Source organism: Mytilus trossulus, chromosome 13 (genome assembly GCF_036588685.1).
Source record: "Mytilus trossulus isolate FHL-02 chromosome 13, PNRI_Mtr1.1.1.hap1, whole genome shotgun sequence".
Lineage (NCBI taxonomy): Eukaryota > Metazoa > Mollusca > Bivalvia > Mytilida > Mytilidae > Mytilus > Mytilus trossulus.
The window spans coordinates 20833654-20858347 of record NC_086385.1 but is presented as its reverse complement, the minus strand read 5'-3'; the positions used below and the strand labels follow the sequence as shown (position 1 = coordinate 20858347).

Genomic DNA, 24694 nt, shown 5'->3' with positions numbered 1-24694 from the left:
GCTCTTACGCTTAAAACTTAATTGATCTGCAACTTTTCATTGTTAACTCACATACCAAAAATGAGCCCAATATCTGAAGGTATTTTGAAAAAAAACTCTGTAAAATGGTTTGTTGCGGAATGACGTAATGACTGAATTTCATAATGATGGACAAGGGTAAAACTATATGTCCCTGACCACTTAGTAGCGGGACCATAAACAAAATATCAATTAAATGCATTTTTAAAAGTTTCAAACATAATTTAGAAATTTACTTTAAAAAAAAGTTGACTTTTCCAAACAGCACGTGTTCATTATGTATTGTTGAATTATTTATTTTGTCGATTCGTCCATTATAAATAAAAATATTTTTCTTCTCTGTTGATGTATATCATAGAAAGATTTCATATCGAATGTACTTAATCTGGGGTCCGACTTCCTTGAAATTTTAATCTTTCAACTTCTATTTTGGAACCACTTAAAAGGATCAATATATGAATCTGTTATTTTTCTCCATTGTTGAAGCATATGAGAAAAAGATCATAACATGTCATTATTCATATCTCATGTATTATTAGCCCTTGATTCATGCAGCTCTTGGGCTAATATTAAACCTAGGGCTGGTTACACATGCAATGCCATGTAATAATCTGATATTGTACGACCTCAATAAAATATGGTCGTGTATTGCATGCCGGCACAGGGAATTTCCAACCCTCATATTTGGGTCATAATATATGCCCTTGTCCCAAAGAGAAATATGCCCTTTTCCCATTTCAGCTCTTAAATTTCCAATTGTATATACACATTGTTGCAAGCTTTTGTTTGGGTCATAATGAGGTATTTTGTTTACAACTCTCAATAGTAACTTATTCATTTTCAGAATGCGGAATTTTTCCCCATCAATTTTCAAAATTTTTCTTGAGGACCACTTCCAAGTTGCCCACTTCCAAGTTGCATAGGCTGGGGTGAACTTATATATTTTCCCAAAATCCAACATTTCACAAACTTTAATTCCAAATTGCATAATCCCTAAACACTGGGAAAGTCACTAATTGGTATCACATCTTCCCTGTCAGTGTCGTTTGAAGACACTTTGTTTTCGGACAATATAACTTAAGTTTAAGTGAATCGATCTCTATGAAATTTTAACACAAGGTTTGAAATAACAAAAGAAAGGTTGGGGTTATGGGCCCAAGAAGAAAGGAAAAAGGGCCCAACATCTAGTTTCCAGACAATAACTTGTGTAAAAGTGTATGGATCTTTCTGAAATTTTACCATAAGGTTCCATACCGAAACAGGAAGTTGGGATGGATTTTGGAGGTTATGGTCAAAATAGTTAAGGAATTAGGGCCGAAAACAATACTTTTCTTATATTTTGTATAAATTGCTTATTCCTTGACCAATTTCAATGGGGTTTTATTCTTGAATTCTTGGGGTTATTTTAATATGCTGAATCTAACCGTTTATCAAGATTTTGGAATTTGGGTCCCGTTTTTAAATTGGTCCACATGAGGTCCAAAGGCTCCAAACATTATTAGATTTCATCAAAAATTGAATAACAGAGGTTCTTTAATATGCTGAATCAAACCATGTATTAACATGTTTAATTATGGTCCCGTTTTCAAATTGGTCGTCTTTAAGGTACAAAGATTCCAAAATTAAAATTTATATGATTTTAACAAAAATTGAAATCTTGGGGTTCTTTGGTATGCTGAATCTAAACATGTATTCAGATTTGTATGGCCCACCTACGATAGCATTATGTTTTCTGGTCTGTACGTCAGTTAGTCTGTCTGTCTGTCTGCCTGTGTGTCCATTCGCCAAGATTCAGGTTAAAGTTTTTGATAAATTTGAAGTCCAATCAACTTTAAACTTATAGTACACATGTTCCCCATGATAAATAATTATGATCGTTCTATGTTTAATGCCAAATTAAAGTCTTTGGTATGCTTAATCTAACCATACATTCATATTTTTGATTTTTGGACCCTGTTATCAAATTGGTCCACATTGAAATCAAAGGGTCTAAAATTAATATTTTTTTTTATTTCATCAAAAATTTAATTCTTTGGATTCTTTGATATGCTGAATCAATCCATGTATTTAAATTTTGAATATTGAACCATAATAGGTAAATTTATATTTTTAAGTTCCATTAGACCACATTCATTCTGTGTCAGAAACCTATGCTGTGTCAAATATTTCATCACAGTCCAAATTCAGAGCTGTATCAAGCTTGAATGTTGTGTCCATTCTGGCCCCAATTTTTCCTAGTTCTACCTCTGCAGTTGTATCAAGCAGGGAGCGTTTTATTTTAATTGTCGAAGGCTGTACAGTTGACTATAATTCCTTACATCCACTTTTTTAAAGACTTTGGCGTCAGAATTATAGTCTCAATGACATTCATACCTCACCTCCTTATTTTCATATCATAAGAAAGAGTAGTTCAAATACCATGTCAGCAACAGTTCCATGAGGTAAATTTTCTATTTTGTCCATAATTTGTCAGACTATTGGGTTGTCAGACTAATGGTGTGTCTGACTAATGGGAATACCCTGCTAAAAAGTAAACAAAGTAAAAGACTGATACCAATTTTAATAATTAAGTGGGTACAATGAAACCACAAACTAATGATTATATGTATACTATAATTAAATAAAGACGAAAAATTCCTCGTTCCACAAAAATTGGTACCCACAAAAATGAAATGAATCTACAGTAATCTAAACTTACATCATCAACCTTCACATTCTGCATGTAGTGTACAAGATCTGATCCTAGATACAATGCCATGTTACCATCCTGCAAATAAAAATACTTGTATAATACTTGTAACTCTTGGTTGACTTGACAAGAAATTCACATCAGGACAAGAGAAAATGGGTGAAAGAAACAGAGGAGCAGTCAAACTCATAGATCAAAAATAAACTGACAACGCCATGGCTTAAAAGTAGAAGACAAAAGACAAATAATAGTACACAAGTCAAAACATAGAAAACTAAAGACTAAGCAAAATGAACCCCACTAAAAACCTGGGGGTGATCTCAGGTGCTCCGGAAGGGTAAATTGATCCTGCTCCACAGGTGGCAACCAACGTGTTGCTCATGTTATTATAAAGCATGTAAATTGTCTAATTCCGTACAATTTGTACATTTGCACTAGGTATATAGCCTACTACAACAGTTATTGAGCCTTAAGAATGTTGAGTATACAGTAGGCATACATTTCCTATGCCTGTGTCTGTTGTGACATTTTTAATTTTAATGAACGTAATCTATGGTAATGTATTAAGCCAGGGATTATGTACCACAAGTTACTAAAAACCTTTACCAAATTCTTCCATGAATGTAAAGATTTGGTTTTGAAGTTCGGCTGAACCTGTAGAAAACTTTTATTTCAAACTGGATAGCACATCCTCATTTTTATGGGAATGTTGTTTACCGTCTCCAGAAATTTGGGAATGATACTGGTAAACTTATTGATCCTTTATTAACTTATTCTAAAAGGTTACCAATTCAACACTGTAATTGGAACATTTAATATTGTCTGTATTGGTATTATTATTGATTTTGTTATCAGTAAATCAAAAGGAATTGTTATATACATATATATATATATATACACATTCATAAATCTACAATCTGTTGATACCTGTATCTTGGTTGCACAAGGTCATGTTTTTCTCAGACTATTAATTTATGACATCTTTACACTTAATCCATTGCACGTTGGATCTGTACTGATTTATAATTTAGTCTTAGAAGCATAACTTTTTTATTAGTGGCTTTGAACTAGCCGTCAGTAACTGTGAATACATCAGATCTCTTTTTGTTGTTGTTGGAATATACAAGTACCCATGCAGTCACTTCCATTCTGTGTAGTATTTCTATTTGTCTCCATCTGATGAGTTTTGTCTTTATCAACTAATTTTTATAGATGGTTTTTATATTGTTATATTACAACACTGTCCCATGTTAGGGGGAAGGTTGGGATCCTGCTTACATGTTTAACTCTGACATATTCTGTTTGTATGTGCCTGTCCCAAGTCAGGAGCATGTAATTCAGTGGTTGAATTTTGTTTATGAATGTTACAGAATTGTTTTTCTTTCATTTTTGTATATAAATAAGGACTTTAGTTTTTTTCATTTGAATTGTTTCCCATTTGTCATTTCTGGGTCTTTTATAGCTGACTATGCGGTATGGGCTTTGGTCATTGTTGTTGGCCATACAGTGGCATTTAATAGTTGTTAATTTCTGTATCATTTGGGCTCACGTGGAGAGTTGTCCCACTGGCAATTATACCACATCTTCTTTTTTATATATAGTTTATAACACATCATTCTATACTTCAGGTGAAATTAGATTTTTTCCTTGTTTGTGCTTTGTTTGTTGGACCATGATTATTGTCAAGCATTAATATGTCTACATAACTTTAGAAACAAAAGACCATGATTATTGTCAAGCATTAATATGTCTACATAGCTTTAGAAACAATAGACCATGATTATTGTCAAGCATTATGATGTCCTTATAACATCAGAAACAATGAACCATGATTATTGTCAAGCACTATTATGTCTGTATAACATCAGAAACAATGGACCATGATTATTGTCAAGCGTTAATAAGTCTAAATAACATCAGAAACAATAGACCATGATTATTGTCAAGCATTATGATGTCCATATAACATCAGAAACAATAGACCATGATTATTGTCAAGCATTAATATGTCTATATAACATCAAAAACAATAGACCATGATTATTGTCAAGCATTATGATGTCCATATAACATCAGAAACAATAGATCATGATTATTGTCAAGCATTACTATGTCTATATAACATCAGAAACAATAGACCATGATAATTGTCAAGCATTATGATGTCCTTATAACATCAGAAACAATGAACCATGATTATTGTCAAGCATCATTATGTCTGTATAACATCAGAAACAATAGACCATGATTATTGTCAAGCATTATGATGTCCTTATAACATCAGAAACAATGAACCATGATTATTGTCAAGCGTTATAATGTCTATATAACATCAGAAACAATGGAGTATGATTATTGTCAAGCATTATGATGTCCATATAACATCAGAAACAATAGACCATGATTATTGTCAAGCATTATGATGTCCTTATAACATCAGAAACAATGAACCATGATTATTGTCAAGCGTTATAATGTCTATATAACATCAGAAACAATGGACCATGATTATTGTCAAGCATTATTATGTCTGTATAACATCAGAAACAATGGGCCATGATTATTGTCAAGCATTATTATGTCTGTATAACATCAGAAACAATAGACCATGATTATTGTCAAGCATTAGTATGTCTATATAACATCAGAAACAATAGACCATGATTATTGTCAAGCATTATGATGTCCTTATAACATCAGAAACAATGAACCATGATTATTGTCAAGCATCATTATGTCTGTATAACATCAGAAACAATAGACCATGATTATTGTCAAGCATTATGATGTCCTTATAACATCAGACACAATGAACCATGATTATTGTCAAGCGTTATAATGTCTATATAACATCAGAAACAATGGACCATGATTATTGTCAAGTATTATTATGTCTGTATAACATCAGAAACAATGGACTATGATTATTGGCAAGCATTATGATGTCTATATAACATCAGAAACAATAGACCATGATTATTGTCAAGCATTAATATGTCTATATAACATCTGAAACAATGAACCATGATTATTGTCAAGCGTTATAATGTCTATATAACATCAGAAACAATGGATCATGATTATTGTCAAGCATTATTATGTCTGTATAACATCAGAAACAATGGACCATGATTATTGTCAAGCATTAATATGTCTATATAACATCAGAAACAATGGACCATGATTATTGTCAAGAATTATTATGTCTGTATAACATCAGAAACAATGGGCCATGATTATTGTCAAGCATTATTATGTCTGTATAACACCAGAAACAATGGACCATGATTATTGCCAAGCATAATTATGTCTGTATAACATCAGAAACAATGAACCATGATTATTGTCAAACATTATTATGTTCATATAACATCAGAAACAATAGTCCATGATTATTGTCAAGCGTTATTATGTCCTTATAACATCAGAAACAATGAACCATGATTATTGTCAAGCACTATTATGTCTGTATAACATCAGAAACAATGGACCATGATTATTTTCAAGCATTATTATGTCTGTATAACATCAGAAACAATGGACCATGATCATTGTCAAGCATTATTATGTCTATATAACATCAGAAACAATGGATCATGATTATTGTCAAGCATTATCGTGTCTATATAACATCAGAAACAATAGACCATGATTACTGTCAAGCGTTATTATGTCTATATAACATCAGAAACAATGGACCATGATTATTGTCAAGCATTAATATGTCTACATAACTTTAGAAACAATAGACCATGATTGTTTTCAAGCATTAATATGTCTGTATAACATCAGACATAATGGACCATGATTATTGTCAAGAATTATTATGTCTTTATAACATCAGAAACAATGGACCATGATTATTGTCAAGCGTTATTATGTCTAAATAACATCAGAAACAATGGACCATGATTATTGTAAAGCTTTAATATGTCTACATAACTTTCGAAACAATAGACCATGATTATTGTCAAACATTAATATGTCTACATAATTTTAGAAACAATGGACCATGATTATTGTCAAGCATTGATATGTCTTTATAACATCAGAAACAATGGATCATGATTATTGTCAAGCGTTTTTATGTCTATATAACATCAGAAACAATGGATCATGATTATTGTCAAGCATTTATATGTCTATATAACATCAGAAAAAATGGACCATGATTATTGTCAAGCACTATTATGTCTATATTACATCAGAAACAATGGACCTTGATTATTGTCAAGCATTATCATGTCTATATAACATCAGAAACAATGGACCATGATTATTGTCAAGCGTTATTATGTCTATATAACATCAGAAACAATGGATCATGATTATTGTCAAGCGTTTTTATGTCTATATAACATCAGAAACAATGGACCATGATTATTGTCAAACATTATTATGTCTATATAACATAAGAAACAATGGACCATGATTATTGTCAAACATTATTATGTCTATATAACATCAGAAACAATGGACCATGATTATTGTCAAGCATTATTATGTCTGTTTAACATCAGAAACAATGGACCATGATTATTGTCAAGCATTATTATGTCTGTATAACATCAGAAACAATGGACCATGATTATTGTCAAACATTATTATGTCTATATAACATAAGAAACAATGGACCATGATTATTGTCAAACATTATTATGTCTATATAACATCAGAAACAATGGACCATTTTTATTGTCAAGCATTATTATGTCTGTTTAACATCAGAAACAATGGACCATGATTATTGTCAAGCATTATTATGTCTGTATAACATCAGAAACAATTGACCATGATTATTGTCAAACATTATTATGTTCATATAACATCAGAAACAATGGACCATGATTATTGTCAAGCGTTATTATGTCTATATAACATCAGAAACAATGGACCATGATTATTGTCAAGCATTACTATGACTATATTACATCAGAAACAATGGACCATGATTATTGTCAAGCATTGATATGTCTGTATAACATCAGAAACAATGGACCATGATTATTGTCAAGCATTACTATGACTATATTACATCAGAAACAATGGACCATGATTATTGTCAAGCATTACTATGACTATATTACATCAGAAACAACGGACAATGATTATTGTCAAGAATTATTATGTCTATATAACATCAGAAACAATGGACCATGATTATTGTCAAGCATTAATATGTCTACATAACTTTAGAAACAATAGACCATGATTATTGTCAAGCATTAATATGTCTATATAACATCAGAAATAATGGACCAGGATTATTGTCAAGCATTAATATGTCTATATAACATCAGAAAAGAATGGACCATGATTATTGTCAAGCGTTATTATGTCTATATAACATCAGAAACAATGGACCATGATTATTGTCAAGCATTAATTTGTTTACATAACATCAGAAACAATGGACCATGATTATTGTCAATCATTAATATGTCTATATAAAATTAGAAACAATGGAACATGATTATTGTCAAGCATTATTCTGTTTACATATTATTATAGTATCAGAAACAATGGACCATGTTTATTGTCAAGCACTATTCTGTTTACATAGTATCAGAAACAATGGACCATGATTATTGTCAAACATTATTATGTATATGTTTCAGACCATATGAGTATTTGGATCATACGTGTATGGTCATGACTATTTGCATATACTTATATGGTCCAACCATACACGTATGTTTGTATCATATGCGTATATACTTGTTTTTTAATTAACGTGCTGGACCGTATGAGTATGTGGACCATATAGGTATTTATTCAATAATATGTATTATAAACCTTTATAAAAAACAATGATTGTTACATGCCATTGTATTATTTTGAAGTATACACATAAAATTTGTAAGGGTTCCGCGGAACCCAGTGTCTCGCCTACTTTTGCTGAAAATCACAGGCTCAACAAAATGAGGAAAAGAATCAACAACTTTGATTGTAAAAAGCTTCTGTCCAAGTTTAGTAAAAATCCATGATAGTTTATGAATCTAATAAATGTTTGAAAACTATAACTGCAGACTGTATGTTATGTTAACTGGAAGAAAAAATAAGTCCATTTAAAAGTAAAACATGTTAAATACGGAAAATGGAATTTTATTTTTACAAAATTTACCTCTGGATACTATCTTATGATCATTAACAAGCTTTTGTCCATATTTGGAAGTAATCCAATATAGTTTAAGAAAGTTATTAAAATTTCAAAAACTTGAACCACAGAGTGAATATTTGTGGACGACACCTACGACACCGACGATGACGGAATGCAGGATCGCTTAGTCTCGATTTTTCGACAAAAGTCGAAGGCTCGACAATAAAAGGAAGTATTACAGTTAACAAAATTTTGTTATGAAATACACGTAAAAGAAAGCATTGCTACATGCCTTTTTGTGCTTCCTTGTTATTTGATTGTTTTTATAGTGATTAAGATCATAACAAAATGTTGACTGATATACCTTTAATTTTGTGTGTACCTATTATGTTTGTTAGTTTTCTTCAAGCATTATTGTCATCATAATGGAATTTCATGCGACTGGCATACAAGTGAGAGGTTAAATAGCTTAGCTTTCAATCCACCATTTTCTTAATGCCTGAACCAAGTAAGGAATTGACAGTTCATATCCATTCGTCTGATGTGTTTCAGCTTTTGATTTTTGCCATTTGATTTAGGACTTTCCATTTTGAATTTTTCCTCGGAGCTCAGTATTTTTATGATTTTATTTATCAGTCCCAAAGGTTAGAGTTGGACATGGGGATTAAAGTCATATGGAACAAGTGACTAGTGAAAAATAATGTTTAACAATTTCTTGAACCAATACATGTTTTTATCATAAACTTAGACTTTTGTGCATAATTTTATCATTTTTTACGCATCCATATTGTATAATCATAAAAAACAAAATTATTTCAGTCTGTTATGATGTGAAAATATGGCAGCTAACTAATTGAAGCCTAAGTTTACCAATTGTCACCTTAGTAAACAATAAACAAAGAAGCATGGATATTGAACACATGTATAACATGTAACGATAAGATAAAAGTTTATTTCAATGACAGTTTTATGCGTATATTGATGAGTTCACAGCATACAGAAAACATTTTGGCGAATTGTTAACTGGTAGCAAGCAATTAAAACAAGTAAACGTCTTCTAAATTTGGACAAATTATAGATTTTTTTTTGAGAAAAAGTATATGTACATAAGTTTTAAAAGTAACTATTTAGTTATAAAAAAAACATTTGCATCATTTTTTTTATTTTTAAGTTTTATATGACTTTAAACTAGGTCATGCAAGTTTTTTCCCCCAAAAATCGATCCCAACCCTCCTTTGTTGGTATGGAACTTTGTGGTACAATTATTTCAGACGAAACAAGTGAAACTGCGAGCTACAGTAAATTTACTGCTCACTGATGATACCCCCGCCGCAAGTGGATAATATAAATAGTGTAAAAATATGCAAGTGTTCGGTAAACAGGAAGTTGTCGAGTGATCAATCTGAAAACGCATCACACGGTATAGCTGACTTATATAAATCCTGAAACCAAATTTCAGAAATCCTTGTATTGTAGTTCCTGAGAAAAGTGTGACGAAAATTTTCAACTTGGCTATCATGTGTAAAATCATACAAGTGTTCGGTAAACAGGAAGTTGTCAAGTGATCAATCTGAAAACGCATCACACAGTATAGCTGACTTAGATAAACCCTGAAACCAAATTTCAGAAATCCTTGTATGATAGTTCCTGAGAACAATGCGACGAAAAAATGAATAGTGTAAAAATATGCAAGTGTTCGATAAACAGGAAGTTGTCGAGTGATGAATCTGAAAACGCATCACACGGTATAGCTGACTTAGATAAACCCTGAAACCAAATTTCAGAAATCCTTGTATTGTACGGACAGACGGACGGACGGACGGACAGACAGAGGTAAAACAGTATCCCCCCCCCCCTTTTTTTTTTTTAAAGCGGCGGTATAATTACAGTATAACAATTTGACGACTAAAAGTGCTATGTAAATAATAGATATATGTTTACCCAAACAATTTCTGTAGCATCTGTGATCTGAACATCTAATCCATTTACACCATTGACATACAATGTTACTGACTTTTCTGAAATAAAGAATAAAAAAAACAGCATAATATAACTAGAGGCTCTCAAGAGCTTGTGTCGCTCACCTGTATTTACTGATGCTGATGAAATCATGTAAAATAAGCTTAAAATCATAATTAATAGTATTACAGTTAAGATGTCTAAAATAATAACAAAAACTGCAAACTTGTGACAACTATCCACCAGAATGGAGTGGTAGTAGGCAGTTATAGACTACCATATGACCTTCAATATTGAGTTAAACCCATATCCTATTAAGTTTCCAACATGAAAAATATGAAACAGTTCGAAGGAGTTAACAGCCAATTTTTACCAAAAAAAACCAACAAATATGATAGACATGAACCAATTTCAACCACTGTTCTGCAGGCTCAGTACAGCTACATGGTCAGAGAGACCACAATTATTTCGTATAGTGCATTTCTTTTAGAACATAAAAGAAAATTAAAAAAATCTCATCGCATGCACTTTCTTGAAATTTTTACAGTGTGTTGTACTACTTTTAGGACAAATTAAATGAAAATTATAGAAGACTTCATCGTCTCTAACTCAAAATATGGATGATTTTATGTTTAGGGCATCTTGAAATCTTTTGACAGCTTCCGATGTGCTAATTTTTAACCTTTTTCACCTGGACCAAATCACTACTTTCCTTTAAAAATACTTGACCCAAATTTTTGCAGTGTAATTTCACCCCTTAAATTTGGAAGGGGTATAATAAAAAAATTGGCAGGTAACCTATCTCATTGACAAATCTCTTCATAAATAAAAGTGCAACTTATATTTTTCTATTCAATTCACATTTTAATTAACAGTTAAAATACTTAAAAGTACTTTCAAATGATTTACATTACATTAACTAAATGTCAGTTGCATATTTTAACTATGACAAAAAATACTACAGAAAATAATTTTCAGTCTTATTTTTCACTTTGAAAAAGTTGGATACATGAGAATGATATTCATGGACAACGAAAATCAATTGACGACAATTGTGGTCTCGGACCTAATAGGGTAGAAAGAGTTGCCTTACCTTAAAAAAAACTTGGTATGACCAAAGCTTTATTAATAAATTATAAGACTGCTTACAAAGTTTCATAACAATAGGATATACATTACAGACAAAAGAATCATATTCAAAACAGTGTGGTCCTGGCCATTGATTGACGATCTAAATTATCCCATTGACTGGGACAGCGATTAGGTGAACGCTTGTCTTTAACGATCATTGTTCACTTCTTACTTATTATAGAATTTAAACTGTGGGGTCACCAAAGGTTCTTAGCGCCTCTAATAATAAAAGAATTCGAAAAATTATTCAGGAATAACCTTAATGTTTTGATTTATATTATTGATATAAATCAACACATTGCATTATTTCGGATTCGTTTTTCGAATTGCTTTATTTAGGTGTTGAGAACCTTTGGTGACCCCACAGATTCAGTGTCTTTAACAAGTACATAGTGAGCAGTGGTTGTAGCAATCAAACCACATCTTCTTTTAAACCTCAAAAGTCAAATTTATATGAGCCTGTGCCTAAAGTTGAGTTTTTTCAATCAAGCGGGGCCTTACATAAATATGTAATATTTTCCAGCAATATTAAATTTGTGAAGCTTTTGGATTATAAATTATCCTTACATATGTATTGAATGTACTTAAAACAGAAAGAACAGTTTCAAATAACACATCATATTAGTTTGAAAGTGGTCTTAGGCCAAGTAAGACTGGAAATAATTTAGGGTCAATTTAGGCCGTGCAACATATCAACATTGAAAAATGCATATTGTGGCTATAAGAAATGTGAACTAGAGGCTCTAAAGAGCATGTGTCCCTCACCTTGGTCTATGTAGCAGATGGATTCATTACAAAATTGTGTTTTGGTGATCGTGATGTGTTGGTACATCTAACTTTACTAATGAGTCTTGCAGCTTACAATTATCTCTATCTATAATTAACTTGGCTCAGTAGTTTCAGTGGAAAATGTTAATAAAAATTTACAAATTTTATGAATATGGTTAAAAATTGACTATAAAGGGCAATAACTCCTAAAGGGGTCAACTGACCATCTTGGTAATGTTGACTTATTTGTAGATCTTACTTTGCTGAACATTATGGCTGTTTACAGTTCATCTCTATCTATAATAATATTCAAGATAATAACCAAAAACATTAAAATTTCCCTAAAATTACCAATTCAAGGGCAGCAACCAAACAACGGGTTGTCCGATTTATCTGAAATTTCAGAGGAGATAGATCTTGACCTGATTAACAATTTTACCCCAATGTCAGATTTGCTCTAAATGCTTTGGTTTTTGAGTAATAAGCCAAAAACTGCAGTTTACCCCTATTTTCTATTTTTAGCCATGGCGGCCATCTTGGTTGGTTGGCTGGTTCTCGCCACACTGTTTTTAAACTAGATACCATAATGATGATTGTAGTCAAGTTTGGTTTAATTTGGCCCAATAGTTTCAGAGGAGAAGATTTTTGTAAAAGATTAATAAGAGTTACGAAAAATGGTGAAACAATGACTGTAAAGAGCAATAACTCCTAAAGGGGTCAACTGACCATTAGGGTCATGTGTACTTATTTGTAAATCTTACTTTGCTGAACATTATTGCTGTTTACAGTTTATCTCTATCTATAATAATATTCAAGATAATAACCAGAAACAGCAAAATTTTCCTAAAATTACCAAATCAGCGTTAGCAACCCAATAATTCATCTGAAAATTTCAGGGCAGATAGATCTAGACCTAGTAAACAATTTTATCCCATGTCAGATTTGCTGTAAATGCTTTGGTTTTTGATTTATAAGCCAAAAACTGCATTTTACCCCCTTAGCCATGGCGGCCATCTTGGTTGGTTGGCCGGGTCACGCCACACATTTTTAAACTAGATACCCCAATAATGATTGTGGCCAAGTTTGGTTAATTTTATCTGCTCTAAAGAGCCTGTGTCGCTCTCCTTGGTCTAAGTGAATATTAAACAAAGGATACAGATGGATTCATGACCAAATTGTGTTTTGGTGATGGTGATGTGTTTGTACATCTTACTTTACTGAACATTCTTGCTATTTACAACTATTTCTATCTATAATGAACTAAGCCCAGTAATTTCAGTAGACAATGATAGTAAAAATTTACAAATGTTATTGAAAATTGTTAAAAATTGACTATACGGGACAATAACTCCTTAGGGGGTCAGTTGACCATTTTGTTCATGTTGACTTTTTTTTAGGTCTTATTTTGCTGAACATTATTGCTGTTTACAGTTTACCCCTATCTATAATAATATTTAAGATAATAACCAAAAATAGCAAAATTTCCCTAAAATTACCAATTCAGGGGCAGCAACCCAACAACAGGTTGTTGAATTCACCTGGAAATTTCAGGGCAGATAGATCTTGACCTGATAAACAATTTAACTCCATGTCAGATTTGCTCTTAATGCTTTGGTTTTTGAGTTATAAGCCAAAAACTGCATGTTACCCCTATTTTCTATTTTTAGCCATAGCGACCATCTTGGTTGGTTGGCTGGTTCACGCCACACTGTTTTTAAACTAGATATCAAATATGATTGTAGTCAAGTTTGGTTTAATTTGGCCCAGTAGTTTCAGAGGAGAAGATTTTTGTAAAAGATTAATAAGAGTTACGAAAAATAGTAAAAAAAGGACTGTAAAGAGAGCAATTACTCCTAAAGGCGTCAACTGACCATTTCGGTCATGTTTACTTATTTGTAAATCTTACTTTGCTGAACATTATTGCTGTTTACAGTTTATCTTTATCTATAATAATATTCAAGATAATAACCAAAAACAGTAAAATTTCCTTAAAATTACCAATTTAGGGGCAGGAACCAAACAAGGAGTTGTCCGATTCATCTGAAAATTTCAGGGCAGATAGATCTTGACCTAGTAAACGATTTAAACCCCATGTCAGATTTGCTCTAAATGCTTTTGTTTTTGAGTGATAAGCCAAAAACTGCATTTTACCCCTATGTTCTATTTTTAGCCATGGCGGCCCTCTTGGTTGGTTGGCCGGAGCACCGGACACATTTTTTAAACTAGATACCACAATGGTGATTGTGATCAAGTTTCGTTAAATTTGGCAGAGCAGTTTCAGAGGAGAAGAGTTTTGTAACAGATTACTAAGATTTACGAAAAATGGTTAAACATTGACTATAAAGGGCAATTACTTCTAAAGGGATCAACTGCCCATCTTGGTGATGTTGACTTATTTGTAGATCTTACTTTGCTGAACATTATTACTGTTTACAGGTTATTTCTATCTATAATCATATTCAAGATAATAACCAAAAACAGTAACATTTCCTTAAAACTGCCAATTTAGGGACAGTAACCAAACAAGGGGTTGTCCGATTCATCTGAAAATGTCAGGGCAGATAGATATTGACATAATAAACAATTTTACCCCCATGTCAGATTTGCTCTAAATGCTTTGGTTTGTGAGCGATAAGCCAAAAACTGCATTTTACCCCTATGTTCTATTTTTAACCATGGCTGCCATCTTGGTTGTTTGGCCGGTCACCGGACACATTTTTTAGACTTAATACCCAAATAATGATTGTGGCCAAGTTTGGTTTAATTTGGCCGAGTAGTTTCAGAGGAGAAGATTTTTGTAAACCGATGAAATGAATAACAAAGAAGCTAAATTCATTCAAGTATGGACATCACAATATAGCAACTAATTACATAACAATTAATTATGTAATATTTATGTCATAATGAAATTATCACAATGTGAAAGATTAATCTTTCTTCTTTCTTTTGGTACCTCATTTATCAAATTGAAAGAAGGATGAGTGGAATTACATGGGCATGAAAAATCTTTGTATTGTGCTACCTTAATACAACACATTTTGCATATATTGTATGAAATATTCTTCTTTTCTGTAGATTCAGAGTTTATAAATAAGTAAAAGAACTGGATAAAGGCATAGAAACACAAATATTGACACATAAAAACCAGACAGATAGAAAGTCAGAATGCTATATTTATGCATCAATATTGAAAAAGCTATACAATGCCTAATTAGACCATAAAATGCTAAAATTGGTCATTTTTGCAGAAATTTTATAAAATAAAACTAAAGTTTAAATTCTTTAGTTTTATGCTATTTGACAAATTGAACCATCAAATCATTTAGGGAAGTTCCAAAAGTACAGATTCTAAATTTACTGATTTCACCTCTTAGATCAATGTGGCCCGAGCTCACTTAGCCCTCCCCTAACCAGGGACAGTGGTGTAACAAAACAAAGCCAATTACAACTTAAATTATGTTCTCCCATTTAACTGACTAAAGTATCAATCAGAGCACATCCAATAGATTTGTTGAATGATGCTATAAACTACTGAGAAACTCCTGACTGATATTGCAATGCCAAAATATAAGTAAACTACTTCTGGATGTAGGATAATGAATTTATATAACATGTATAACATAACATATATAGCAATATATATATTTAAGGTAGATCATAAGTATATATTTTTTTTAGATATTCTTATACTTTGCTAAAATGAAATTTTACTATGCTTTTTTTTCAAAAATATAATTAAAAGTATGTGTCATTGAAATTGACTATATTTGGTAAGTTTGTTCATGAAAAACACATTTGTGAGATAAGATTTTGAAATAAATTGTGAGTAAACTCATCATAGACACCAGGATTAAAATTTCATATCTACACCAGACACGTGTTTGGTCTACACAAGACTCTTCAGTGACGCTCTAATCCCAAAATGTTGAAAAGTCCAAATAAAGTCCGAAATTGAAGAGCATCATGAGGTTCAAAAAATCCTAAAAGGTTTGCCAAATACAGCTTAGGTAGTCTATTCCTGAGGTAGAATATTGGTACAAAAAAATACAGCAATGATCACAGTATTCCATGTTTGAACATCATAACTTTAAGAGATTAAAAAGAAACAGACTTTCAAAATGCTGAAAATGTATATGTGCAACAAAAAATCTGTAGTACTTAAATTTCAAGAGCAAATCAAGTACTGTAAAATACAGGTTCCTGAACATTACAATAATTCTTAAGTAACAAAATAGTACTGAATATAAAAAGTAGATTTCAAGTTCTACGGATTTTTGGTATAGAAATAGCAAAAGTAGCTGTGTATTCAAGATACTAACCATTAACGGCAAAATTTCCTTAAAATTACCAATTCAGGGGCAGCAACCTGACAACGGGTTGCCTCTGATTGGTCAGAAAATTTCAGGGCAGATAGATATTCATTTGATAAACAATATCGAAATGTCAGATTTGCTCTAATTGCTTTGGTTTCAGATATATAAGTCAAAATCTACATTTTACCCCTATGTTCTATTTTTGTCATGATGTCCATCTTGGGTTTTTTTTTTCAAACAAGATATCCAAATGATGGTTTTGGCCGAGTTTGGTTAAATTTGGTTCAGTAGTTGCAGAGGAGAAGATTTTGTAAAAGTATATGAGGACGTCGACGCCAAATGATAAAAAAAGCTCTCTTGGCCCTTTGGCCCAATTGAGCTAAAACTAGAAGTTCCAAAGAGCCTGTGTCGCTCACCTGGTTCCTGTGCATATCATAAACGAAGGACACAGATGGATTCATGACAAAATTGTGTTTTGGTTATGGAAATGTGTTTGAAGATCTTACTTTAATTACTAAACAATCTTGCTACTTTCAATTATCTCTATCTATAATAAACTTCGCCCAGTAGTTAAAATATTTTGTAAAAATTTACAAAATTTGTAAAAAAATTACTATAAAGGGCAATAACTCCTTATGGGGTCAATTGACCTTTTTGATCATGTTGACTTATTTGTAGGTCTTACTTTCCTGTGAATTATTGCCCTTTACAGTTTATCTCTATCTATAATAATATTCAAAATAATTACCAAAAGCTGCGAAATTTTCTTAAATCAACAATTCAGGGGCAGCAACCCAGTCTGAAAATTCCAGGGCAGATAGACCTTGATCTAACAAACAAATTACCCAGTCAGATTGGTTGCTCTAAATGCTTTGGTTTCTGAGATATAAGCCAAAATCTACATTTTACCCCTATGTTCAATTTTCAGCCATGGCAGCCATTTTGGTTGGTGTGCTGGGTCATCGGACACATTCTTTTAGTTAAAACATATTTATTTATAGTGGATTGGGAAACAAGTTTAGCAACTTATATTAATCCCTTTCCACTTTGCGGGTGCGAGTGCTGCCTTGTAGCGGTATTAGCCTACTCTTTTTCGAAATCTACAAGGGTGTCTTTAACGTGCACGAGATATGGCTCTCTCTTAACACGGGTCAGCCATTTATCGTCCCCGTCCGACGGACTATCATCGTTTCCTCAAGACCATACTCGCAAATGGTGTCAAGGGAGGGCCGAAAATTAAGTTCCTGAAATTTTCATCCCAAACGGGAATCGAACCAGGAACCTTTGTGTTATCAGTCCGATGCACTAACCACTACACCACGGCTCTCACATTCTTTTAACTACATACCCCAATGATTATTGTGGCCAAGTTTGGTTGAATTTGATCCAGGAGTTTCAAAGGAGAAGACTTTTGTAAAAGTTAACGACGACGAAGACAACGGAGGTCAAGTGATGGGAAAAACTCATTTGGCCCTTTGATATATATTTGATTAAATATTTTGAATAATACAAAAAATCAGCAAGTTTTGTTTATATTAATAAACAGTCTAGCCATTAAATTGCAAATCTGTCTTCAAATTTGCAGATTTGGGCAAATAATTATACCGATGTTGTACTGCTATTGCACAATCCAAGATTGAAGCATACTTTGAATCTACATTAATTATTTTTTTAATTTTTCATGTACAAGACAATGTTGGTACAGATAAAACAATATTTAAATATATTACTTCTGTGTTCAATTGATTTACTTAGGTCAGCTTAAAATGGTTCATGAGTATTCAGACATAACAAGGCATCAGGAATTTTCTTATAAATGTAATGTCATTTACAAAAAGAAAATGTTATGTTTAAATTGCAATTTTTTTTGACTTTGTAACAGAATTGATCAAAGACTTACTGGTTTAATGCAAGTATGAATATATTTAAAAGAAACAACTGCTTTCACTGCTGGTTTGGTTTTAAATTTTCAAATACCTTTTTAAATGCACTGACATGACTTACCTTGTGCATTATACACACTTGCTATGTGTGTCCAATCATTTGCTGGTAACACAGTTGATCCACTGACAATTCTGCTTCCTATTTGTGTATGCAGATTCCCATTCTCTATATACACACAAAAATCACTTGAATTGGAACATACAAATGGAAGTTTAGCAGACGAATATCCTATTGGTAAATTAATCCAACCCTCTACAGTAAAACTGAAATGGCAAAGAGTATTGTAATGCAGAACATTGAAACAAAACAAGGATATTTTTTAATAGGAATTCAATTCATAATAAAACATCAGGTACAAAAATGAAAAAAAATTGGTTGAATCTAAAGGAATTTTGAATAGTTGTTTCACTGAAAACTACATGTCTGCTTTTTGTTATTACTTCATGACAATCATGCATATCAATAAAAAGGGTGGGCGGGAATTTGCCCCAAAGTTGGTTATCAGGTTACTAAAGCGTCAATTTGACATCCTTTTTCTTGACCCAGAAGACTCAGATATTTATGCTGGTACAGGTATCAAGCTGTAGTCTTCATGAAGAGTGGACCATAGTTAACACATTGACCCCAAAAGTTATTAGGTGGGAGTGAATCAGATCATGGTTCAGCAGTCTACAGAAGGTAATTTGTACCAAAAGTATCCAATTTCACATTATTTCCAGATTTTAAACTTCAACTGGAGCTGAAACCAGAAGTACTCGTTTTCTATATGTTTTTCAAAAAAATTAGGATCAGCGAGTTTGCACCATTTTTTGAAGTTTTAGGCCTCTAAACTTCCTGTGTAAGGCACCGAAAGAAAGCAAACACCTCCAGAAAATCTGATTTTAATTTAAAAAATTCATAATTAAGCTCCAAATGCAACTTACATATGAGAAACATGACAATAGATAGCCTCAGGTTGAGAGAACATGCATAAATTTCGAAATAACAGTTGATACTAAAAGTATGGAAAGCCATTAATGAAGTCATATAACAGAAGTTTGGGTACTCCGTCATAATACTATGCAATGGATATTTCCTGCTATTGTGCAATACTGTGCAATTGAAAATTTCTTGCTATTATGCAATACTATGTAATAGAAGACTTCTAACTTTAATGTAGTATTAACAGGCTATTATTTGCATAACACTTTCTGCACAATGTATTTTGCATAGATTAGTGTATTGCCCAGCACAGTACATTCTATTGAAAATGTGCTAACTTTTTTGAAATAGAAAATGTGCACCGTACAGAGCATTATGATACAAAATAAACATGGAATTCATTCACAAGAACTTATGCAAATACCATAATTAAAAATAATTTCAAAAATCAAATTACAGGCTTGAAGCTAAAAATGCTTATTTGGGCCCCTTTTGTTCCCATATTCATAAACTTTTGATGCAATTACCCCCAAACTCAATCTCAGACTTCCCTTTGTGATATTAATTGAACCTTGTGGTACAATTCCACACAGATCCATTCACTTACACAAGTTGTTGTCTAGAAGCTACAAAAATGCTTAGTTGGACCCCTTTTTACCCCTAATTCCTGAACTTTTAGGACCATAACCCCCAAATTAATCCCAACCTTTCTTTTGTGATTTCAAACTTGTGTTTAAATATATTTCTCTTTACTTATACTAAAGTTATAGTCCAGAAACAAAGCATGACCCTGACAACGTGATACCAATATGGTCCCTTATGAAAAAGTTCAGATTAAGAGTTTGGAAACATATTCATTTATTATTTGCTTTATTGTCGTCAATTACCTCTTTTCAATTCCCAATGATGATAAGTTTCCTAGAGTCCCATAACTGGAACCATTCAAATACAATGCCTTGTTTTCTCTGAAATATGATATAAAGTAGGATTAAAAGGTCTTAACACATTAAATGTCTTAATAATTCATAAGTACTTCAGGTTTACTCAAAGTTATTCTTTGCATTCTATCAGTTTTTTCATTCTGATTCTAAAATATATATGGTTTTGATATACTTTGCTGTAGTAAGGGAGATACATTTTTGTAATAAGCTTCTTTGTATTAAAAAAATAACAACAACTTTATTTGGCAAGGTCAGTGATAAATGGAATTACATGTATGTAATTAAAGAAAGGAATTTAAATGTGCATACAATCTTCACAATACTTACTTTATTCTGGTTTTTATCAGAAAGAATCAAAGTATACATCATAATTACAATTCGTGCAAGTTAACATTATGGTCAACTTAGACATCTATAAATAACTTTATTTCCTCTATCATACAGATTTGGTGTACATGAAAAATATTCCTGCGCATTTTGCCATTTGGGAAATGTAAACGACTTGTAATCAGTGATTTTTAGCAAAGACATATTTTTAATACAATGGTTTTTTGCCAAAAGCACAAGGGACAATACACTACATACAGATTTATAATGAGCACTATTTCCTGTGTGCATCTTCAAATATTTTACATAGTTCAACAATCTTTTAAGGTTATTCTGGTCATATTTTTTGTAAATGTATGAAAAAATTATCCTCTTAGTTATTAGTAACATATTAGCCTGCTAGATAATAACAATGGCACTTTTTCCAGCAGCATTGAGTACATAGAAATCTATTGTACTGCCTAAAAATCAAAACCCTGACCACATGCAAACTTTCAATATATGTACAAACAAACAGCAAAGTGGAAACTTCCTTAGATTCAAACTGTTAAGCTGAAAAACTATATACCCTTAATGGGACGGACAGAAGGACAGGGGTAAAACAATATGACCCCCCCCCCCCCACTTTCAGTTGAGGGGATAAACAATGGCCTTAATCTTTTCTTTCATGGTTCATCAGGCAGTGTTAAGTTTTCATGGTTTATACTTTGAGCAAAATATCAACTCTATATTGAATAATTGCATGGTGAATATATTGGCTGGGTTTATCTGACCATAACCTTATTTTTATAGTTCAATTTTTGTACTGTATAAATTAAAGGTTAGAGATGTTTCTCAGCTACTTAAACAACAGGCAAAGCTAATTTTAACAAAAGGCAAACTATATTTGGTGAATGTGCTAGATTGTAAGAGGTACATGTCTGTCTGATAGGGACCATGCACCTTTGATCTTATCTTAAATTGATCATTAATATAATAATAATGTAGATTTATCTGATACTTAGAGTAAAACCTTCATATCATACACTTTCAACATGAATTCAATCACAAGTAAAGCAAGCTACACATTTCAGAAGGTGCATTCTTGTAAATGAATTTTCAATAGAATAAAAGAGTTATTAAAGAGATTGAATATTAAATAAAAGAAGATGTGGTTCGATTACAAATGAGACAATAACTCTCCACAAGAGACCATAAAGACACAGAAATTAAGAAATATAGGTCACAGTACAACCTTTAACAATGAGCAAAGCCCATACCCTATAGTCAGCTAAAAAAGGCGCCGAAATGAAGATGTAAAACAATTCAGAACTAGAATCTAACGGCCCAATTAAAGTACTAAAAATCAACGAAAAAACAAATAAAAGAAAAACAATTAACATGATTAAAAGAAAAACAAATATGTAACATATAAACAAACAACCACTGAATTACAGGCTCCTGACTTGGGATAGACACACGCATAGAGAATGTGTCAGGGTTAATCATTGTAGCGGGATACCAACCCACCCCTAACCTGGGAGTGGGGTAACAGTACAACATATGAACGAACAATATATATATAATAATCAGTTGAAAAAGGCTTAACTCATCAGATGGATAAAAATACAAATACTTAACAAATACATGTAGCTTGTCTTATTAGCTTTACTAAATCTATAAAGAGATAAATTTTTTTTAATTCCCCGTTTATTGTATTGGTAAAATGTCTCACCTTTCAGTACAACTATAAAGGAGATTTGACCAAATGGCACCAGTCTGGTTGTAGGCAAACACACCAAGTCTTCCTCCATTGATGGCTGTATTGTATATGTATCCGGAATCCACAATCAAACTTTCTTGCTGTTCAACTTTTACCCTGCAGATAATAAGAAATAAAAATAAAAGATTTTATTTTAATTCAGTGCATGCCCAACCTTTAAAAATTCAGTTGCTTTTTTATTAACAGAAGCAATACAACTTACAGTTATGTCATAAATATATTCATGTATATCATAACAGAACATTTTAAATACAATTGGAGACAAGGGTAGTATAACTCATTCCAAGAATTGTCTTCAAAATTTCATATCTGTGGCATGTTTTAAATATTTTCCTATAAATAAGACAACTTCTTCGTTGACAATAACTGAACTACTTTGAAAACGGATGCATTTGTATAATAATAACCCTTTTATATTTGATTTTCTGATAAAAGCATACTTTTGACATTTAATAATAAAGTGAAATTCATCCTTTTTATATGGCAAGACGTTGTTTGGAATTTATTTCCTATTTATCAATATTGATAAATCATTTATTAATTCTAAAAAAGGATTTTTTAATAATACAAAATCATTTTTTTAATATTAACAAATCAATTTTATATATCAAAAACATTTTTTAATATCAATAAATCGATTTTTAAATAATATGAGGCAAGCATTTCTGTGAATGGGGACGAATTCTGTTTAGGTTTTAAAAAAAAAATCAAAGATATTAAAAAGAGAAACGGAAATACTGTAACGTTATCGATTTTGATTCTGTTAAGGAATTTTTTTGTGACATTATTTAAGTTATGACGTCATATTCAATGTTAACAAAGAAACGCTGTCATTATATAAACGTCTTTTTTATAACAAACTTTTTTTTTAAATTAATTTTTATTGAGTTCCTTTCTTAGAATGATAAATATACATTTTATTCAAAGTCTCGTGCAAACAAGACTGAAAACGGAAGTAGATTTCTGCGCAGATCTGGAAATTCAAAAAATTGGACAAAAAATTGTCTGAACGATTTTGTTAAAAAATGCCTATAAAGGGTTATAACTCCATTAGGGATCAATTGACCCATTCGATAGTGTTGACCTTTTTTTAGGTCTTACTTTGCTGTAAATCATTGTTGTTTACAGTCTATCTGTTTCTATAATAATATTCGAGATAATAACCAAAAGCTGCAAAATTTTCTTAAAATTGCAGGGACAGCAACCCAACAACAAGTTGCCTAAATGGCTTGAAAATTTCAGGGCCGATAGATCTTAATCTAATGAATAATTTGTCTTGTAAGATTTGCTCTAAATACTTTGGTTTCAGAAATATGTTCCAAAAATGCATTTTACCCCTATGTACTATTTTTAGCCATGTCCGCCATTTTGGTTCTCACTGAGGCGGGTCATCGGACACATTTTTAAAACTAGATACCCTAATGATGATTATGGACAAGTTTGGTTAAATTTATCTATGCATATTCAGAGTAGAAGATTTTTGTAAACGATCACAATTATTAACGAAAAGTTGTTAAAAATTTACTAAAAAGGAAATAACTCCTTAAAGGGTCGGGTCAACTGACCATTTTGGTCATTTGACTTATTTGAAGATGCTACTTTGCTGATCAGTGCTCTCTATCTAAAATAATATTCAAGATAATAACCAAACACGTTGGTTCGTTGGCCGGGTGACTTGACACAATTTTTAAACTAGATAACCCAATGATGATTGTGACCAAGTTTGGTTAAATTTGGCTCAGTAGTTTCAGAGGAGAAGACTTTTGTAAAATTTGATGACGACGACGGGTACCAAGTGATAAGAAAAGCTCACTTGGCCCG

At 31.9% G+C, this 24694-nt stretch overlaps 1 protein-coding gene across 1 annotated transcript in view; it reads right to left on the bottom strand.

The window, feature by feature from the left end:
* Window positions 1-24694, bottom strand: part of LOC134694890 (uncharacterized) — a 323806-nt gene that overhangs the window by 12198 nt on the left and 286914 nt on the right. The window contains exons 58-62 of the mRNA XM_063555996.1: window positions 22826-22969; window positions 20731-20808; window positions 18983-19185; window positions 10749-10825; window positions 2717-2785 (exon numbers count right to left, since the gene is read on the bottom strand). Of these exons, the coding sequence (XP_063412066.1) occupies window positions 2717-2785; window positions 10749-10825; window positions 18983-19185; window positions 20731-20808; window positions 22826-22969 (571 nt within the window). The remainder of the gene's footprint in view (window positions 1-2716; window positions 2786-10748; window positions 10826-18982; window positions 19186-20730; window positions 20809-22825; window positions 22970-24694) is intronic.